This window comes from Xiphias gladius, chromosome 15 (genome assembly GCF_016859285.1).
Source record: "Xiphias gladius isolate SHS-SW01 ecotype Sanya breed wild chromosome 15, ASM1685928v1, whole genome shotgun sequence".
Taxonomy (NCBI): Eukaryota; Metazoa; Chordata; class Actinopteri; order Istiophoriformes; family Xiphiidae; genus Xiphias; species Xiphias gladius.
The window spans coordinates 16,826,851-16,842,623 of NC_053414.1; the positions used below are offsets into that span (position 1 = coordinate 16,826,851).

Below are 15,773 nucleotides of genomic sequence, written 5' to 3' on the forward strand. Positions count from 1 at the left end.
CGAATTCATAAAGCCTTGTTGCTTATTGAAGTGAAGGTCAAGAGTGATAAATTGGGACGCTATGTTATGATCACAGGATCACAATCTATATTGGGAATTAGTTGTTACTTCGGATCATTCCCCATTGTTTTTGGTTATGTCTAGTAAAGAACAGTGTCCTCTAGTGCAATGGCTGTTTAAACATTTTCTTCTTTAAAAACCCTGATTTCATCCAATATTTTACAGACAAGTTTAAATTCTTTATGGCTGAGAATGGTATCCCAGCTCTTTCTCCTAATGTGTTATGGGAGACTGCTAAGGCTCAGGTTTCATGTGGTATTACAATAACTTTTTCCGCTTATCTAACGTTTAAGAAGGGGGCAGAACAGCAGAATCTGGAACAACAATTAAACTAGCTTCAGAGAGAATTTGATATCAATCCTTCGGATGACTTAAAATCTCAAATCAATACAACGTCAGCAGGCCTTGATATACTCATGTCATCAAAGGCTCAGAAATCTTTAAGTAAGTAAATACTTGTCTAACCTAGTTAGGAAAGAGGTGGAATCACATGCTGTGATAAAACAAAAGACACACAAAAGAGTACATTACAGTAAAGATATTAACAGATGCATTCAGACATTTTATGAATCTTTATATAAATCCGAAACTGAGCCTCTGTCTGAGGCCCTGATGCAAACATTCTTGTCAGCCAGTAATCTACCTCAAGCTTCTCATATGCAGAAAGAACTGTTAAAGAGGAGGTTATAGAGGCTATTAATCACCTGCAAAAGACAAGCCCCAGGTGCCCACTGGTCTGACTCCTGAGTCTTTCATATCTTTTCAGAGTGTGCTAGTTGACCCCCTGCTTAAAATGTTGTCCCACTTGTTTGCTTCTGGCCATCTCCCAGGCGCTATGATGGATACCAACATTTCACTGATTCTGAAGAAGGGTGGACCACCAGAGGATTGCTCCTCATACAGAACAAACACTCTGCTTGATGTAGACATAAAATTTATAGCTAAAATTTTGGTTAAAACATTATAAGGGATTCCTCCAAACCTTATCTCAGTGGATCAGACAAGATAATTTACTCAAAGTTGGAGGCTATGCCTCTAACCCTTAACACCTCCTGGACCTCATCTAGCTCTGCCCCTTTTTGATAGTCTCCCTCTGGGTTTGTTTACCTTGGTGTATATATCACTCCCTCCCTTTCTGGTCTTTATAAAGCCAATTTTATACATTTAATCTTTAAAATTAAAGTTCTTCATTTTTTCTTCTAGGTAAACGCTGTTAAGATGAACATACCTCCTTGACAGCTTTATATTTTCAAAATGGTTCCAGTTCTTCTGACTAGAAAATTACTCTCTGTTTTAAACAGTTAACTAACTTCCTTCTTATGGAAAAACAGACGGGCCAGATTAAAATTGCAAAGGTTGCAACTCCTGCTAGGGAGGGTGGGTAGGTATTGTCGAATATTAAAATTTACCAACTGACTTGCCTCTGCTTTTATCTCTGGGAATGGTTTAACTTAATTGGAGGCCACTCCTTTGGGTCCAGTTGTCTTCCTAATATTATATATGTTTCTAAAAGGTGGGTTTCAGACAAAGAAAAGTCCAATTTTCTCCTCCAGAACACATTAATGGTGTGGAGAATTATTATAAAGATAGGGACTCTCTCTCTCTCCTCCTTTTGTTTTGTCTGGAAAGGGTATCCTTATGTTTCTTTATTTCATGATTGTACTCCCTAAAACTAAAACCAATAAAGATATCTATTTAAAAAACTGGACTTGGTTAAAGATCTTGAATATCTTTTTCAGATGCGTCTTCACTTCTGACTGACTGGTGGGGAGTTCCAGGTATTTGACTTCTGTGGGGTAGTTATCAAGGCCATTGATGTCACTTGGTTCACTAGTGCTCCTGGCTACTGCAACGACAGTCATTAGAGTTGCTGGAGTCAACTGAGGCCAGGTCAAAATGACAGTCATTTGAGTTTTTGGAGTCATATGATGTCAGGTGTGAATGGTTGCTAAATCTCTTGGGAGGAATGAAAGGACAGCATTATAGGGTGGGGATAAGTGGTGTCGTAGACTTCCTCCTCTGTTGAGGGATGGTTTCTCTGCTTTAACATAGATAGCTTCCTTCACCCTTCTTTCAAACCACCTTTCCTCCCTATCCAAAATGTGTACATTGTTGTCCTTGAAGGAGTGTTCGTTATCCTTGAGGTGTAGGTACAGTGCTGAGTCTTGACCTGAGAATTTAGGCCCTCCGGTGTTGAGCCATGCGTTTGTTCAATGGTTGTTTGTTTTCACCGCTACATAAGTCTGGACTGTCCCTACTGCATTGGACTGAAGACACTAGATTGCTTTTGTTGTTTGGGTGTGCAGTCTTTCGGATGGACCAGTTTCTGTCTGAGTGTGATGTGGGGTTTGAAAAACACAGGGAAGCAGTGCTTGTTGAAGATCCTCCTGAGTTTCTCAGATACTCCAGACACATATGGGATGATGATGTTACATTTATTCTTCTTTTCTTCATCACCCACAATGTTGTTGGTCTTCCTGGATCTTGTGGCTGCCTTCACTAAAGTCTAGTTTGGATATCCACAAGCTTAAGTGCCTCCTTCAGGTGTTTGGTCTTCCTTCTCCTGAGCCTGTGCACTTGTTGGCACATTATCAGCTCAGTGGTGCAGGGTTCTGATAACTCCTAGCTTATGTTCCAGTCGGTGATTAGAGTCAAAGAGTAAGTACTGGTCTGTATGTCTGAGCTCCTGGCTTCCTCAGTGTGTACGGCCCCCTTTTTCCTCTCTCCCCCATTTCTTTCCTCTCAACCCAATCTGTCAAGGCAGAGGGCCGCTCGCCCTGAGTCTGGTTCAGTTCGAGGTTCCTACATGTTAAAAGGGAGTTTTTCCTCTACACTTTCACCGAGTGCTTGCTCATGGTGGGAACTGTTGGGTTTATCTCTATAATATTGTACGGTCTTGAACTTACTCTGTAAAGTAACTTATGATAACAAATGTTATGATTTGGCAGTATATAAATAAAATAAAATTGAATTGATATTTCCCTTAGGAGTTGGTAGAGACAAAAAACAGAGCTTAAAGAGAGTGAATATTGGATTTACATTTGCCAGGGATCCAGCACACGACTCCATATGAATGATAATTTTGTTCCATAACTGATTAATGTATTTAAGCAACTGTTTGCTAACAAGTAACAAAATCAGTCTATGAGCACCTCTAAAGACCATGCTATATCTTGTTAGTTCAATAATTGCATATGTTCATACGCAGGGTTAAGTGCCAGACTAGCAGCAGTAACTTCCTGCAGTCTTGTCATCACAGAGTTTTTCAAAGCAAGCAGTGGAGACTCCATAAGCCAAGAAGAATTTTGTTACCTTTGGAAAGAGCCGGGCTAGCCTTTTCCCCCTGTTTCCAGTCTTTTTGCTAAGCTAAGCTAACCGGCTGCTGGCTGTAGCTTCATATTTTCTGTAAATGAGAGTTGGTATCAGTCTTCCCATCTAACTCTTGGCAAGACTGCGAATAAGCATATTTTCCAAAATGTCAAAGTATTCCTTTAATTTTTGTTTTACCTGATACAGTATATTGTATTATTACCACATCAACCCTCCTCTACCTGCTGCCTTTAGGCAGCATTGTTAGGACAATATATTGCCATGACAGTGCACTCTAAATTTAATACCCCATCTTCCCACAGCTCTCTCTCTCACTCTCTCTCACACACACACACTCATACAAACCCACACACACACACACACACACACTCACACACACACTCACACATAGAGACACTGAAAGACACACAGGATATGCTGCTGTGGATAAGAGCAGACTTTTTGGCCAGGGACATAACCAGATGGCACTGCTGAAGTTGGAGCATCGGTGAGGAACGCTGAAATAGCACTCAAGCAATATTTGATCTTTATTAATTGCAACAGGGTTTTGTTTGAATACAGATTTAGATGATGCAGACAATGACAGACAGTCCGTAGCAGAGGGCGGGGCGCTGATAATCAGATTATCTCCATCATTTTTGAGAATTTGTGCTATTTTTGTGCATTTGCTGATTTAGGACACACTGGAATTACATCCATTTGTTGAAATGAAATTGCTTTCACATGGGCATTAATTTCCGTTTTTTTCCAAACTGTGAGTTAATGTTTGAATCTAATAATGATGATAATTTAAAAGTCCTAACATATTGTGCCTATCCATTCCTGAAAAATTACAAGTAATTAAGGTCACAGCCCAAATATGCCTGAAAAAGATACAGTTATAATACATTTATTTCTCCAGTTTTCTTATTTGATATACAGTAAATGTTAAATAATAAATACACCAGAAATGTAAATCTTGTTACTGTATACAACAGGGAGCTCCAATACTTTCTAAAGCTGCGTTCAGCCCCACCAGTCCCATCTCTTGCACATATCCGGTCACAGTCTTCACTGTGCTTTGTTCCTTTGCAGACCTCATCTTGATCGTTTTGTTGCTGATCTGCGAGCACTTTGTGTCACACTGCTTTTTAAACAAAGCGATTTCTTTGTCGCACTTTTCTCTCTCCCTCCGTAGGTAATCCTCGAGCTGTCTCTTGAGGCTTTCTTCACTCGCCTTTTGTTGCTCTATCTTCATTTTGGTGAGTTTTAGCTCCTGATTTAGGGCCTCTGCTCTCCTTTTCTCTGCTCTCTGATTCTCCATTTGTATGTCCCTTTCTCTATGATTCTCCTCCCTCTCACGTCTGAGCATGTCCTCCATTTGCTTTTTCCTCTCCTCCTCCTTCCGGTTCTGCTCCTCCAAGCTCTGGGTGAGTTTATCCAGCTCTTTCTGCAAAGCGTCTCTCTTCATTACCTCCCTCTGCCGGATGGCCTGCTCCCTCTGTATTTGCTGAAGTTCCTTCTCTCTCTCTTTCTTCTTGATTTCCGCTCTTTCCTTTTGAATCTTGTCTTCCATTGCTTTTCTCATTTTCTCCTCACCCTCAGCCTGCTCTTCCAGCATTTTAGTAACTTTGTCAAGCTTTTCTTGAAGAGCTTCCCTCTTCTCCTCCTCCTCTCTTCGAATCTCCATTACTCTCACAATTTCTTGTATCTTCCTCTCCTTCTCCTTCTCGTCATTCTCCTCCATCTCTAGTCTAAAGGCCTCCTCTCGTTCTCTTGCCAGTTTGCCTTCATTCTGCTTGTCCAGCTCCTCTTTTTTCCTCAGCTCCTCCAGCTCCCTCTTGCTTTTTTGCTGAACAATCTCTAGCTCTCTTTCGTACCACTCTTTTATTGCAGCCTCCTGCTCCTTTTTTAACAGCTCCTCCTTCTCATTCAGCAACCTCCTCTCTTCCTGCAGCTCCTGAGCCAGATCCTCCTCTGCTTTCTGGAGAATCTTGCTGGTGTAGTACCGTCCTTCGTTACCCTGCATCATGCCGTCCACTAAGGCAAGCAGCTCAGACACCTGCTCCTTGCTCTTGGAGCTATAGTTGCTGAGGACACAGTACCTGCCCCCACATCCGGCTACCAGCTCAGCTAGATCCCTGCACTGGTCTATCAGACACTGCTTCACAGATGTCCCTTCTTCCAGAAGGTCTCCATGGGTAAAAACCACCACTGAGAATGTCAAAGCGTGAGGGCCCATTGCCTGTTTGATCTGCCGCACTGCCTCCTTGTCCTCCTGCGTGAACCTCCCAATCTGAATAACAAGCAAGAACGCATGGGGCCCAGGGTAAAGTAGGCTAACACTCCTCTTCAACTCCCTCTGCACCTCCTGTGGAGTCTGATGAGCGTTCAGCAGCCCTGGGGTGTCCAGGAGCATCAGGTGTCGCCCACGAAAATCTCCGCTGGCCCTGCGACAATGCTTGGTGACGGAGGAGCTGCTGACCTTTGAGTCAAAGACCTTACGGCCCAAGATGAAGTTGGCAGTGGAGCTTTTTCCACTGCCAGTCTTCCCAAGCAAAACTAGTCTGATCTCAGTGAAGGAGGTACATGGCTTCCTGCCTGAAGAGAAAAAAATGAGAAAGGATAGGCTATGTTCAAAAGAAAAAAAGAAAGAAAGAAAGAAAGAAAGCGAAATATAAGTCGCAGCTTACCCGCACAGCTGATGGAAGACAGCTGCTTGCTAATAGATGACATTTTGTTTCTGCTCATTTTCCTCCATAAATTGACAACAAATGAGAGCAGTTCATCTCTATATAGATCCCAACCTTGTGGGTGTGACTGCCCCTACGACACGTTAATCCCCTGTGAACTCTAACCATCGTCATCACCATGTTTGTAAAATCAGTCTGGAGAAAGTGTGGCCCAATAGTCTGTCTCTGTAACACTCAGCACAGTAGGCCTTATCTCTTACCATACCATCTCCAGCAAGGGGGCATTGTTCAGCAAAGTCAAAGATCTGGGAAGTAGCCGAAGTGTGATCAATGTCCAACAGATTCTTTGATTGTTGTGTTGCTTTATTTTAAAAGTAGGCTGAATAGTAGCTGTTAATGAATCACCGAAAAACAATAAATTAGTCATTTTCCTATCAGCGTTGAGTCACTTCATGCAGAATTTAGAGACTGGACGAAACCATTGACACACAGTTAATGTACTACAGTATTGGTCTTATCTCTCCAGAGGAGATAAAAATGTAGGTGTACTTTCATGTCATCTCAGCAGGAACTCTTTGTTGTTGTTTTCTCGCATTTTCAAATGTACAGTCTTCAATCCCAACAGACACTGACTCAAGTTTCCCACAGCTCCCTCTGAAGACTCAAAACATTTTATATAACATTTTTTATATTATATTATATTTTTCATATGCAGTAGTACTCTCCCAGGACCTATAAACACCCTATGATGTTTAACATTGGTGGCATTCTCCTTTAAACCAGGAGTTAATACAGAAGTGCGTACAGGTGTGTGTTTGTTTACGAATTCCACTAGACGAAGGCAGATGTTAGTCCACCTGATGTGACAAGTCAGGCAAGTTATTGACAGTTTTTATCATGATGTGGTGCAGTGCCTATGGAGACCCTGATGTAAATACTTTGGTAACACAAGGACAAAGTCACTAAAGACTCTGAGAGAGAACTTGAAGTGGATTCCACTCTCTTTAATGATTGTGTTAGTATTTATACACTTTTTTTGTGATTTTATTAATTTAATCTATTTTAATACTGCCTGAAGAAAGATATTCTGCGAACGTGGGAGGGTATGTACTGTATTTGGAGTCTGTAAATGGGAACACCTATTTATAGAAATAGTAATGAACATCAGCTTGAGCCTGGAATAATAAATGTATCTGATGTTATTTCTTACATTAGAAATAGTCATGCCAGCAGTAAGATTTTATTTACTGTAAAATGATTTGGAATTTAAGACACTTTTTATTTCATTTGAGTAATCATTGTTCCATCACATTATTCCCGTTTACCCTCTTTGTTTATTGTTTCAAATCATAAAGAATACAGTTCACTTGTGGGGGAACTAATGTCTTACTGATTTATTGTTTTAATCACATTTTTTTTTTTCTAAACTAATCTTGCTGATTGATTGTTTCAACAGTGAGGATCTGGAAATACTCTTTTAAAGCAGTGTCTTGCAGAATGAATGTATCCTTAAAATCACTTCTTGAAATATACTTTACCAGTGTTACACCTTACAGCCCATTAAGAGGACGAGCTGATACTTTACAGATTCCCTGTCTTTTATGTCCTTTGGTATCACTGAGCTGTCCATTGGGCACTTTCTAAATAAATGTACTGCCATGTTCACTTTGCTATGCATGGACTTCATTCATTCATTCATTCATTCATTCAGTCATTTATTCAGTGACTCAGTAACCGAGTCCCCTCTTGATTGTAGCATATCTGCCCTCTAGAGGCCACCTTGGGAATGGATATTAAACCAGGTTCATTCAGTCACCTGCCCTACGCAGTTCTGCTGAACTGTGTGGGGAGCTTCCTGTCTGGGACTGTGTGTGTGTATGTGTGTATATGTGTGTCCTTATTCATGGCTTATGGCTTATATGATCGCTATAATTAAATACATTCAATTCCACCGAAACCCTTAACAATATTTATCTACTTATTCTCATTTTGCTGCTACTCAGGGATTTACACTCATTTGTCAGTTTATTAGGAACACCTAGCTAAAACTCATGCAGTCTAATACAACAGCCCCGCAGTAAATCACAATGCAGTTCAGCAGCACCGAATCAGAACAGAATCACCACGTCGATAAAATTTTTTCAACAAAAACTTCATGAAGGTAGGATTTATTGAAGGACTGGTGTATTAGACTGCATTAGTTTTAGTTAGGTGTACCAAAGACTGTATATATGCATGTGCATGATCACTAATGCTGGATATTTGTTCATCTCATTTCGAAACAAATCAAGTGAAATGTAACCCTGTATATGCAAAAGCAGTAATTTTGCAGAAAAAGTATGAGGCAATGAAATAACATTTTATATGCAAAAGACAGAAATGGACAGCTTTGCAAAATGTATACATACATTATGTATAACAAATTAGGTTTTTAACACAACACAAACTGCTTGTACAATGAGTAAAAGCAGTTTTAATACAAGATATCAAAGGATTATTTTTTTTACTGGACCAATAAGCAAAGTGCCAGTTAGTCAATAGGTACAGTATCCACCCTTCATTCTCTGGAGGTCGGCTTCAGGGTCCGAATGTTGCATTAAATAGTTTAGAATGTTTTCATTTAAAGAAAAGTAAACACTCATCCTTTCACTTGAAATCTCAAATTCAAGTATTCGCAACTTATATACACTGATCTCTGACATCTAGACTAGAAAACCACTTGTTAAAAATAAGTGGTTTTTAAACACCAGTTTCACCAGGCTTTCATGTCTAAACTTAATCATTGTAAAGACGGGTGTGATTCACAGTTTAGTTACTCCTGTAGACTGTGTCACCGACCTTTGCCCTATTTCGGATCATAGATGAGGTTGTTTCATAAGTATTTAAGGTTATTCTGCTGGTGCTCTCATTGTAACCGCCTCTGGAAAACAGCATCATCTGGTAGCTTTAAACGTAATGTAAGTAATGTAATGCCTATAGCTGGATGTCTGGCTGTTAGCTCATCAATAATGGAGAGTCCATGCTTGTTCAAGGCGAGGCCTAGATTGTCTTACCGCTCCACTGCTCCGTGACACATGCAAGCACACCTGATGTTAACTAATCGAGAGGCTTTGATGATTTTTTTTTCTTTTTGTGTGCACGTGTGGTTAAATGGATGATTTGTGTGCAGTGACCTTGTCGCCTTCATGTCAAAGCAAAAAAAACCAAAACATTTAACCTACACAAACACACACATAAACATACACACATCACAATACTGACATATCGAATGCAATCTCCTTGTAGACAAAACCGTTTTGATGTATCTGATGTTGCATTAAAGTAGAAATTAGCAGCTCTGGAGTAACACTGAGGTCCAGCAGTGATGGACAACGAATGTTATCATGAATGTGAAAAGAGGAGGCGGAGGCTGTCAGGAGGCCTTGGCGATGATGAGGATGCTCATGAGGAAGACCATGACAAAGAAGATCCACATGAAAAACCTATCCATCACCTTGGCAACCTTCTTCCACTCTGCTGCTTTGACACACGTAGCCCTCTGCTCGCGGAAGCAGTTGGCGATGTACTGGATGTTCTTCACCACCTGAGGAAGAGACAGACAGATGAACTAAAGCGAGCACTTAAAGAATCTTTAGAAGAACAGTAATCAGATAAGTGGGTAAAGTGAGTAAAGGGAGAAAGAGTGTGCGGTGGTGATGCACCTGTTTATGTTGGAGGCAGGGGCAGCAGCAGGGGCAGGCTGGGACTTGATGTTTCTCTGTGGGATAAAGGAGCTGCTCCCTCAGCCCCCCATTGAGGTGCTGGAGGTTTCGTGGGTGAGGAGGGGACTGGTAATCCAGTTGATCCTGCCTGATGTGGTGGTAGCACTGTGAGGGCTCTCGCTTTGTCTCACCCCTCTCCAGTCTGGAAGCATGGTTGTTATGGTTGCTATAATGATGGATCCTGCTGCTGGCAGTGCCATTCACCTGGCTTTTGTGATGCTTGTTGCTATGGTGTACGCTGTGGCCGTTGCTGTACTTGTACGGGTCACTGTCGTGATGGTAGATGGCGTCGTGAAAATGGTTGTCGTGGTAGCAGCCCTTATCGCTCATGGGTTCCTCGGGGAACAGCGGGGTCCTCTCGCTCTCTGGTGAAGTGCAGTTCTCCCCCACCTCGTAGACGAAGAAAATTTTGGACATGTAGTCGATGATGAGCACCTTAGCCCAGTGAGGGACTGGTTTGGCCTCAGCACCACAGAAATGAATGTTCATGATAAAGATGGTGAGAGAGGTGGAGGCTGTGATCATAGTCATGGTGGCGATATAGTATTTCCCTTGGGGAGAAAATGGAATAAAAACAGTCTTATAGAGGGGAATTAGTTAACAGGCAAGACATACATAGAAGCTCTAATATCTAGAATACAGGGTTGCACATTTACATACAACTTCCTGACTTCACCACCAATGATCTGGAAATCTGTAGTCCCATTTATATCATGATACACAGACACATCCACCTATCTTAACCATGCTATTTAGAGGTTTAGCCAATTTTGTCTCAAAATTGCATAACTGAGCTTCAAATGGCAGCCCATTTCTACCATAATTCTGAATCACTAAATCGAAATGATGAGATACTAACTTAAAAATATGAGCTACCAAGTCAACATTACGAGATCCATCCATTGGTGCAAATACAGGCATTTTAGAGTCACCAGTTAACCTAACCTGCGTGTCTTTAGACTGTGTGAGGAAACCAGAACAAACGTAAGAAAACGCAGGCACAGGGAGAACATGCAAACTCCACATGGAAGGGTGCCAGCGAGCCGGCCGGCAGGTTTTAACGCAGAGCCGTCATGATGTGAGGCGACAGTGCTAGCCACTGTACCGCTGTGCCACCAAACATTATGAGATAAAAAGTCAAACGAATGAGCTACTGGGTCAACAACTGACCCTGTCTCCCATAATTCTGACCTCCCATAATTTTTTTTTGTTTTTTTTTAAAAACTTTTCATCAATTTTATTCTTTTCTTGGTGGAAATTGGCTTTTATAGTTTCAATAGTTCAATTATTGGGCAAATAATAATGTGCCAAGAATAATTCAAACCTATGTAGGGCATGCTTTCTGCAGGAGGCATGCTCTCAGCCACCAGCAGCTGGAACACAGTGAGCGCCAGCAGCACCGTGACGCCAAGGGAAACCTTCTCCCCGGAGTCAGCAGGCAGGTAGAAACCCAGTGGGGCCAGAAACGAAATGAGGAAGCAGGGCAGGAGCAGGTTGAAGATGTAGAAAGAGGAGCGGCGTTTCAGGAGCAGGGTGTAGGTAACTTCGGTGTAAGGGTCAGAGCAGCAGCCATACATCATAACGTTTCTAACTGCGGGCATGCCGTGGCACTCCCACTCAACATTCTCCACAAAGTCAGACAGGTCTCCGCTGTCCATGGCCAAACTGATGTCCACCTGTGTAGAGGACACACAGACAGTGAAAGTTGTAGGTATAACACAGATGCAAATGTGATCGTGTCATGTGGGTTCACAAACTAACAATCAGAAGGATGAATATTTTTTTATGCGAAGTCTCCCATACATATTGTTTAAAATCAACAGTTATGAAAAAGGTATTGAACAGACCATTACAGTAGGCAAGCACCTGGTACACGCCCTGTACTGATGACTATGCCTAACAGATAAACAGACACTATACCTACTTTATAAGCAATTTGGAGTTTCCGTTCCACCGAACGAACAACATGGAAACCAAGACAAACATAAGACAAACATGCTAATCACACAAAAAAATCCTGCTCTCTGATCCTATTTAGATTTTTGTTCCTTAAAATGTTGGTTCACCCAAATTATGAAATATAAGTTATGACAGAAAATGTGGGTTTTTTTGTCCTTTGGGCGACGCTTTACTGCTCCCTTGTTGAGCTATTGTCCTTGTTGAAACTAAGTATTTACCAATTCTTGGCAGCACTATGAGTGTTTCAAGTGTACTTGAGCATACAGATGGACAGTAGAGAAACGGATTATACGGTAAAAAAAAAAAAATTTCAGTGTTTATATGGATGATTCTGCACACTATTAGAATTCAACATAGCCAGCCGAATTCCAACTGACTTCATAAAAGAAAAAATATAAACGCTCTAGAATCCAGATTTCACTCAAAAGATTTTGGGTGGAATATCACTTTGAAGAGAGGTCCATTCAGGGTCAGACATGTTATCCTTGAGTTACCTTGCATTTACAGCATTCTTAATAATAGACAGTCTTCAACCCAGAAATTGAACTGATTCAATATGCTCATAGCGCAATCCCCTCTTATTCACCCCACATCACCCTCTGTCTATAGGCACCTGGTTGCCATTGTAGGTCCAGGAGCCGAAGGTGAGGTTGCACTGCTGCCAGTCGAAGGGGAAGTAAGAGACGTCCACCACACATGTGCTCTTTGTGATGGCTGGAGAGTCCCAGATGATCTCTCCATTGTAACGCAGCTTTACATTAGTGCTGGATGGGCCCGACGACTCCTCATCTGCTCTACACAGACACCAAGTGGAAAGGACACATGTGTAGATGCATGCACGCAACACTTCTTACCCTTTATTCTTCTTGCTTTCATTCACTCTTTGTCTACCTCCCTTCCCTGTTTTATATCCGTCTCTTGTTACTGACTTGTTGTAGAGGACGATGTCCGGCTTCCAAACCAGGTCGCTGGGGATGTTGATCATCTCTAGGTCGTCGTAGTCCTCCTTTTCCCACTTCAGGTAGGCATCATGCCAGACCTGCCTGATCCACAGGTACGTGGTTAGAACCTGGTTCCTCTCATCCTGCATACACGCACACACACAAACAAAACGGTCATAATGTTAAGAAAGTTTGAACCCCAGAATGGGATGAAGACAGACGAAATGTCCCAGAGGTTCACAGAGGTGTAAATTAAACTTGCAGGTTGTTCCTGAATATCAGACTGGATGCAGTCCCTCCTCTAGACTCCAGTACAGTGCTATTCAGTGGTTCCCTCTGGTGGTCTCTACAGGAACAGTAGTTTGAATGGAGAGTACTGTTAGTTGGTACAGTATGAGAGGCACGTACTTGTTCTGTGGCTCTAAAAGTAGAACCATGAGCAAATTAAAGGGGCCCCCCTCAGATTTTACACGTCAAATTCAATTCACTGGTCACTGGGAGTACTACACAGTTGTGCATTGTCTTCTCTGCAACTCTGAAAAAGTCTGAGAAATTTACTGAAGTTGCATCACCTGGGTATCGGGGCTTGGGCTTGGAGACTGAAGCTCGAGTTACAAACTTGGACTGCAGAGATTGAAAGATGTGTAAATTTACCAGTCAGGGAAGTTCTAACAAAACAGGCCATAGAGCTGCATAATGTGAAGTGTGGCACCCAATGTGTTTGGAGCTTGACCTACAAAATACTAGACTAAAAATAATCTGCTGGAACAATTTAGACCTTTTCCTTTTTATATATATATATATTTTCAAGTCCCTTGACTTTCTGAAAGTGAAAAAAATTTTGAATACTTGCTGGTATTGGACATAAAGCTGCACTCTAATTTAGCTATAACTGGATCTTAATTTACACTGAGTGGCACCTCTGTAACCTGTAGAGTGTAATGACATCTAGTGACAGTGTCAATAATGTGTAGAAAACTGAACATTATAGCATCATAAAAGTAGACTTCATGCCAGAACAGTTGTATTGAATTGCATTAGAATGTACAGGCTTACTAATAAAGTGGACACTGGGTGTATATGCCTTATCAACACAGTTCTGTCAATCTTGACTTACCTTTGATACGTCCTGGAAGGAAATGGGATCGACAGCTGCCCCTCATCAATAATTCTATATCTATACTGTTCGGAGCATCTTCTCCTCAAAGTGATTAGTTACTTTATAATAAATCTTTGCTCATTGCTCACTGTTCATTTATCTGAATTATTTTTAGTCTCATTTTCACTCTAACTTTAATGATAATTCTTCGTTACTCACTAGCCTTTTTAGCACAGCCTCAACGGTAAGGCGCTCTTGCATTTTCCTGCACGTACTGTATGAGCATGTGACAGGTACAAGCTTTGGTCTTTAGAACCTGGATTCTGTGTCAGTTAGAAGAGCCGTGAACGACAACAGATCTTGATCTCTGTCTTCCTATCATCACCTTCATAGTTTGGCAGATTGAGGTTTATCATTTTAAAATATGAAGCAGCCAAAGCTGAGCCCCAAACTGTTCAAGCTGAAGTCAAATCCACAGAATGTTTTCTAATCTAGTGAACATCTTTAACTTTTCAAAAGGGACCAAATAATTCTGGCTGATTCCTCTAGAAATGTATATAATGTATGTATGTCACAAAATATTAAGTATTTTTCCAGGTATTGTAATGGTGCAGCCATAAAACATATGCTGTCTTTCATGTAAACGTTAATTCAGTGTAGTGTCCCATAGCTTTAATGAAGTGTTGTAACAAGAAGGTACAGAATATGTATATGTGACACTCTCAGCCAGAGTGGAGGACTTTAAAGACATATAGATGAGCATCTAAAGAGAACTTAATGTGTGGTTAAAGTCATATCTGTGACTGGGGTGTACAGTTGTATCTTTAAATCTGTGCTCGGTAATGATATGTGTTTGAGTTTCCGCTCTACTCACCATATCTTTGATCTGTGAGAGCGTGATCTGCAGCGAGACATTGAGGGCGCTGTCTGTGTCCTCCACAGGTCTCAGAGCGTTGGAGTAGTCCTCCATCAGGTCATTTAGAAGTTTGCGGGCATAATGACCCTGGGCACCATGGGACACTGAGGGGGCAAGAGCAAAACAGAGGGTGGGTACACCACAGAAGGAACAAACATCAAACTGATCCATCATGCAGAACTGACCTTGCACCAAAAGGCTGATCCAAACCATCAGCGCTGCCTTCCTCATTTTCAACCAGTCACAAGCCGAGGGATCAATTATTCAGCCAAGCGCTCGCTGAGACAGCCTGGGTACAAATCCAGAGTGTCACTCTAGTCTGATCTCCATTCTCCCCTTCTGAGGCTGAGCGAGCCGAGACCACAGAAAATTCTCGAAATCTTACATCCTGTCAGAAGCTCTGAATGCTTCACTAGTTGTTAGTCGCAGCTCGTCGCTGTCTCTCTGTGTGTGATCGCTGCTCTGGAACAAGACCTTGGGGCTATCATTCACACACACAGAAACACACACACAGGTACACTGCAGTATCATATAGCACACGGGCACTGGGGGAAATGTGATGCCTGCAGGCCTATCCACTTGTTTACACGACCACGGTCGGCTGTACGACATGCGCACATACACGCACACACAAACACGTACACACTGAACCTTACTGCATTACACAGCTAATGGCATGTGCCAGTTACACACATACAGTGACACTTTACCACACGTCAGTGACGATGTGACACGTACACATACATACCACATGGCAGTGACCGTAACACAGATCCAGGATCAGTTTTGACTCTGGTAATAGGCATCTTTACCATAAAGACAGTAAAGCTGTACACTGCTTGTAGATCAGTGATTAGAGTAGATTTCTTCCTCTCTTTGTCTGTAGGTTGTCGAGGTGGATCAGTAACCAGAAACGGAGGCCAGCTAATAGACCTTTGTAATATTGTCCAGCAGTCATGACATCTTTAAGGTTTAGGAGTATCTTAACATGCTGATTTACATCATTTTATTTGTTGTTGGAATATTTATACTCTG

General features: G+C 41.7%; 1 protein-coding gene and 1 long non-coding RNA gene across 2 annotated transcripts; one reads left to right on the forward strand and one right to left on the reverse strand.

The window, feature by feature from the left end:
• Positions 1-3,780: 3,780 nt before the first annotated feature.
• On the forward strand, positions 3,781-7,712 carry LOC120799994. The gene is made up of 3 exons (XR_005708922.1): positions 3,781-3,877; positions 4,568-4,631; positions 5,327-7,712. It is a non-coding gene; the product is annotated as an uncharacterized LOC120799994 (long non-coding RNA).
• Positions 7,713-9,474: 1,762 nt separating this feature from the next.
• On the reverse strand, positions 9,475-15,039 carry chrna9a (cholinergic receptor, nicotinic, alpha 9a). Its single transcript, XM_040146614.1, has 7 exons — positions 14,924-15,039; positions 14,697-14,842; positions 12,712-12,866; positions 12,396-12,576; positions 11,148-11,499; positions 9,764-10,374; positions 9,475-9,645 (listed from the first exon to the last, which is right to left on the reverse strand). Exons 1-7 carry the CDS (start codon positions 14,967-14,969, stop codon positions 9,475-9,477), a joined length of 1,662 nt encoding a protein of 553 aa, XP_040002548.1. The 5' UTR covers positions 14,970-15,039.
• Between the last annotated feature and the right edge of the window lie 734 nt (positions 15,040-15,773).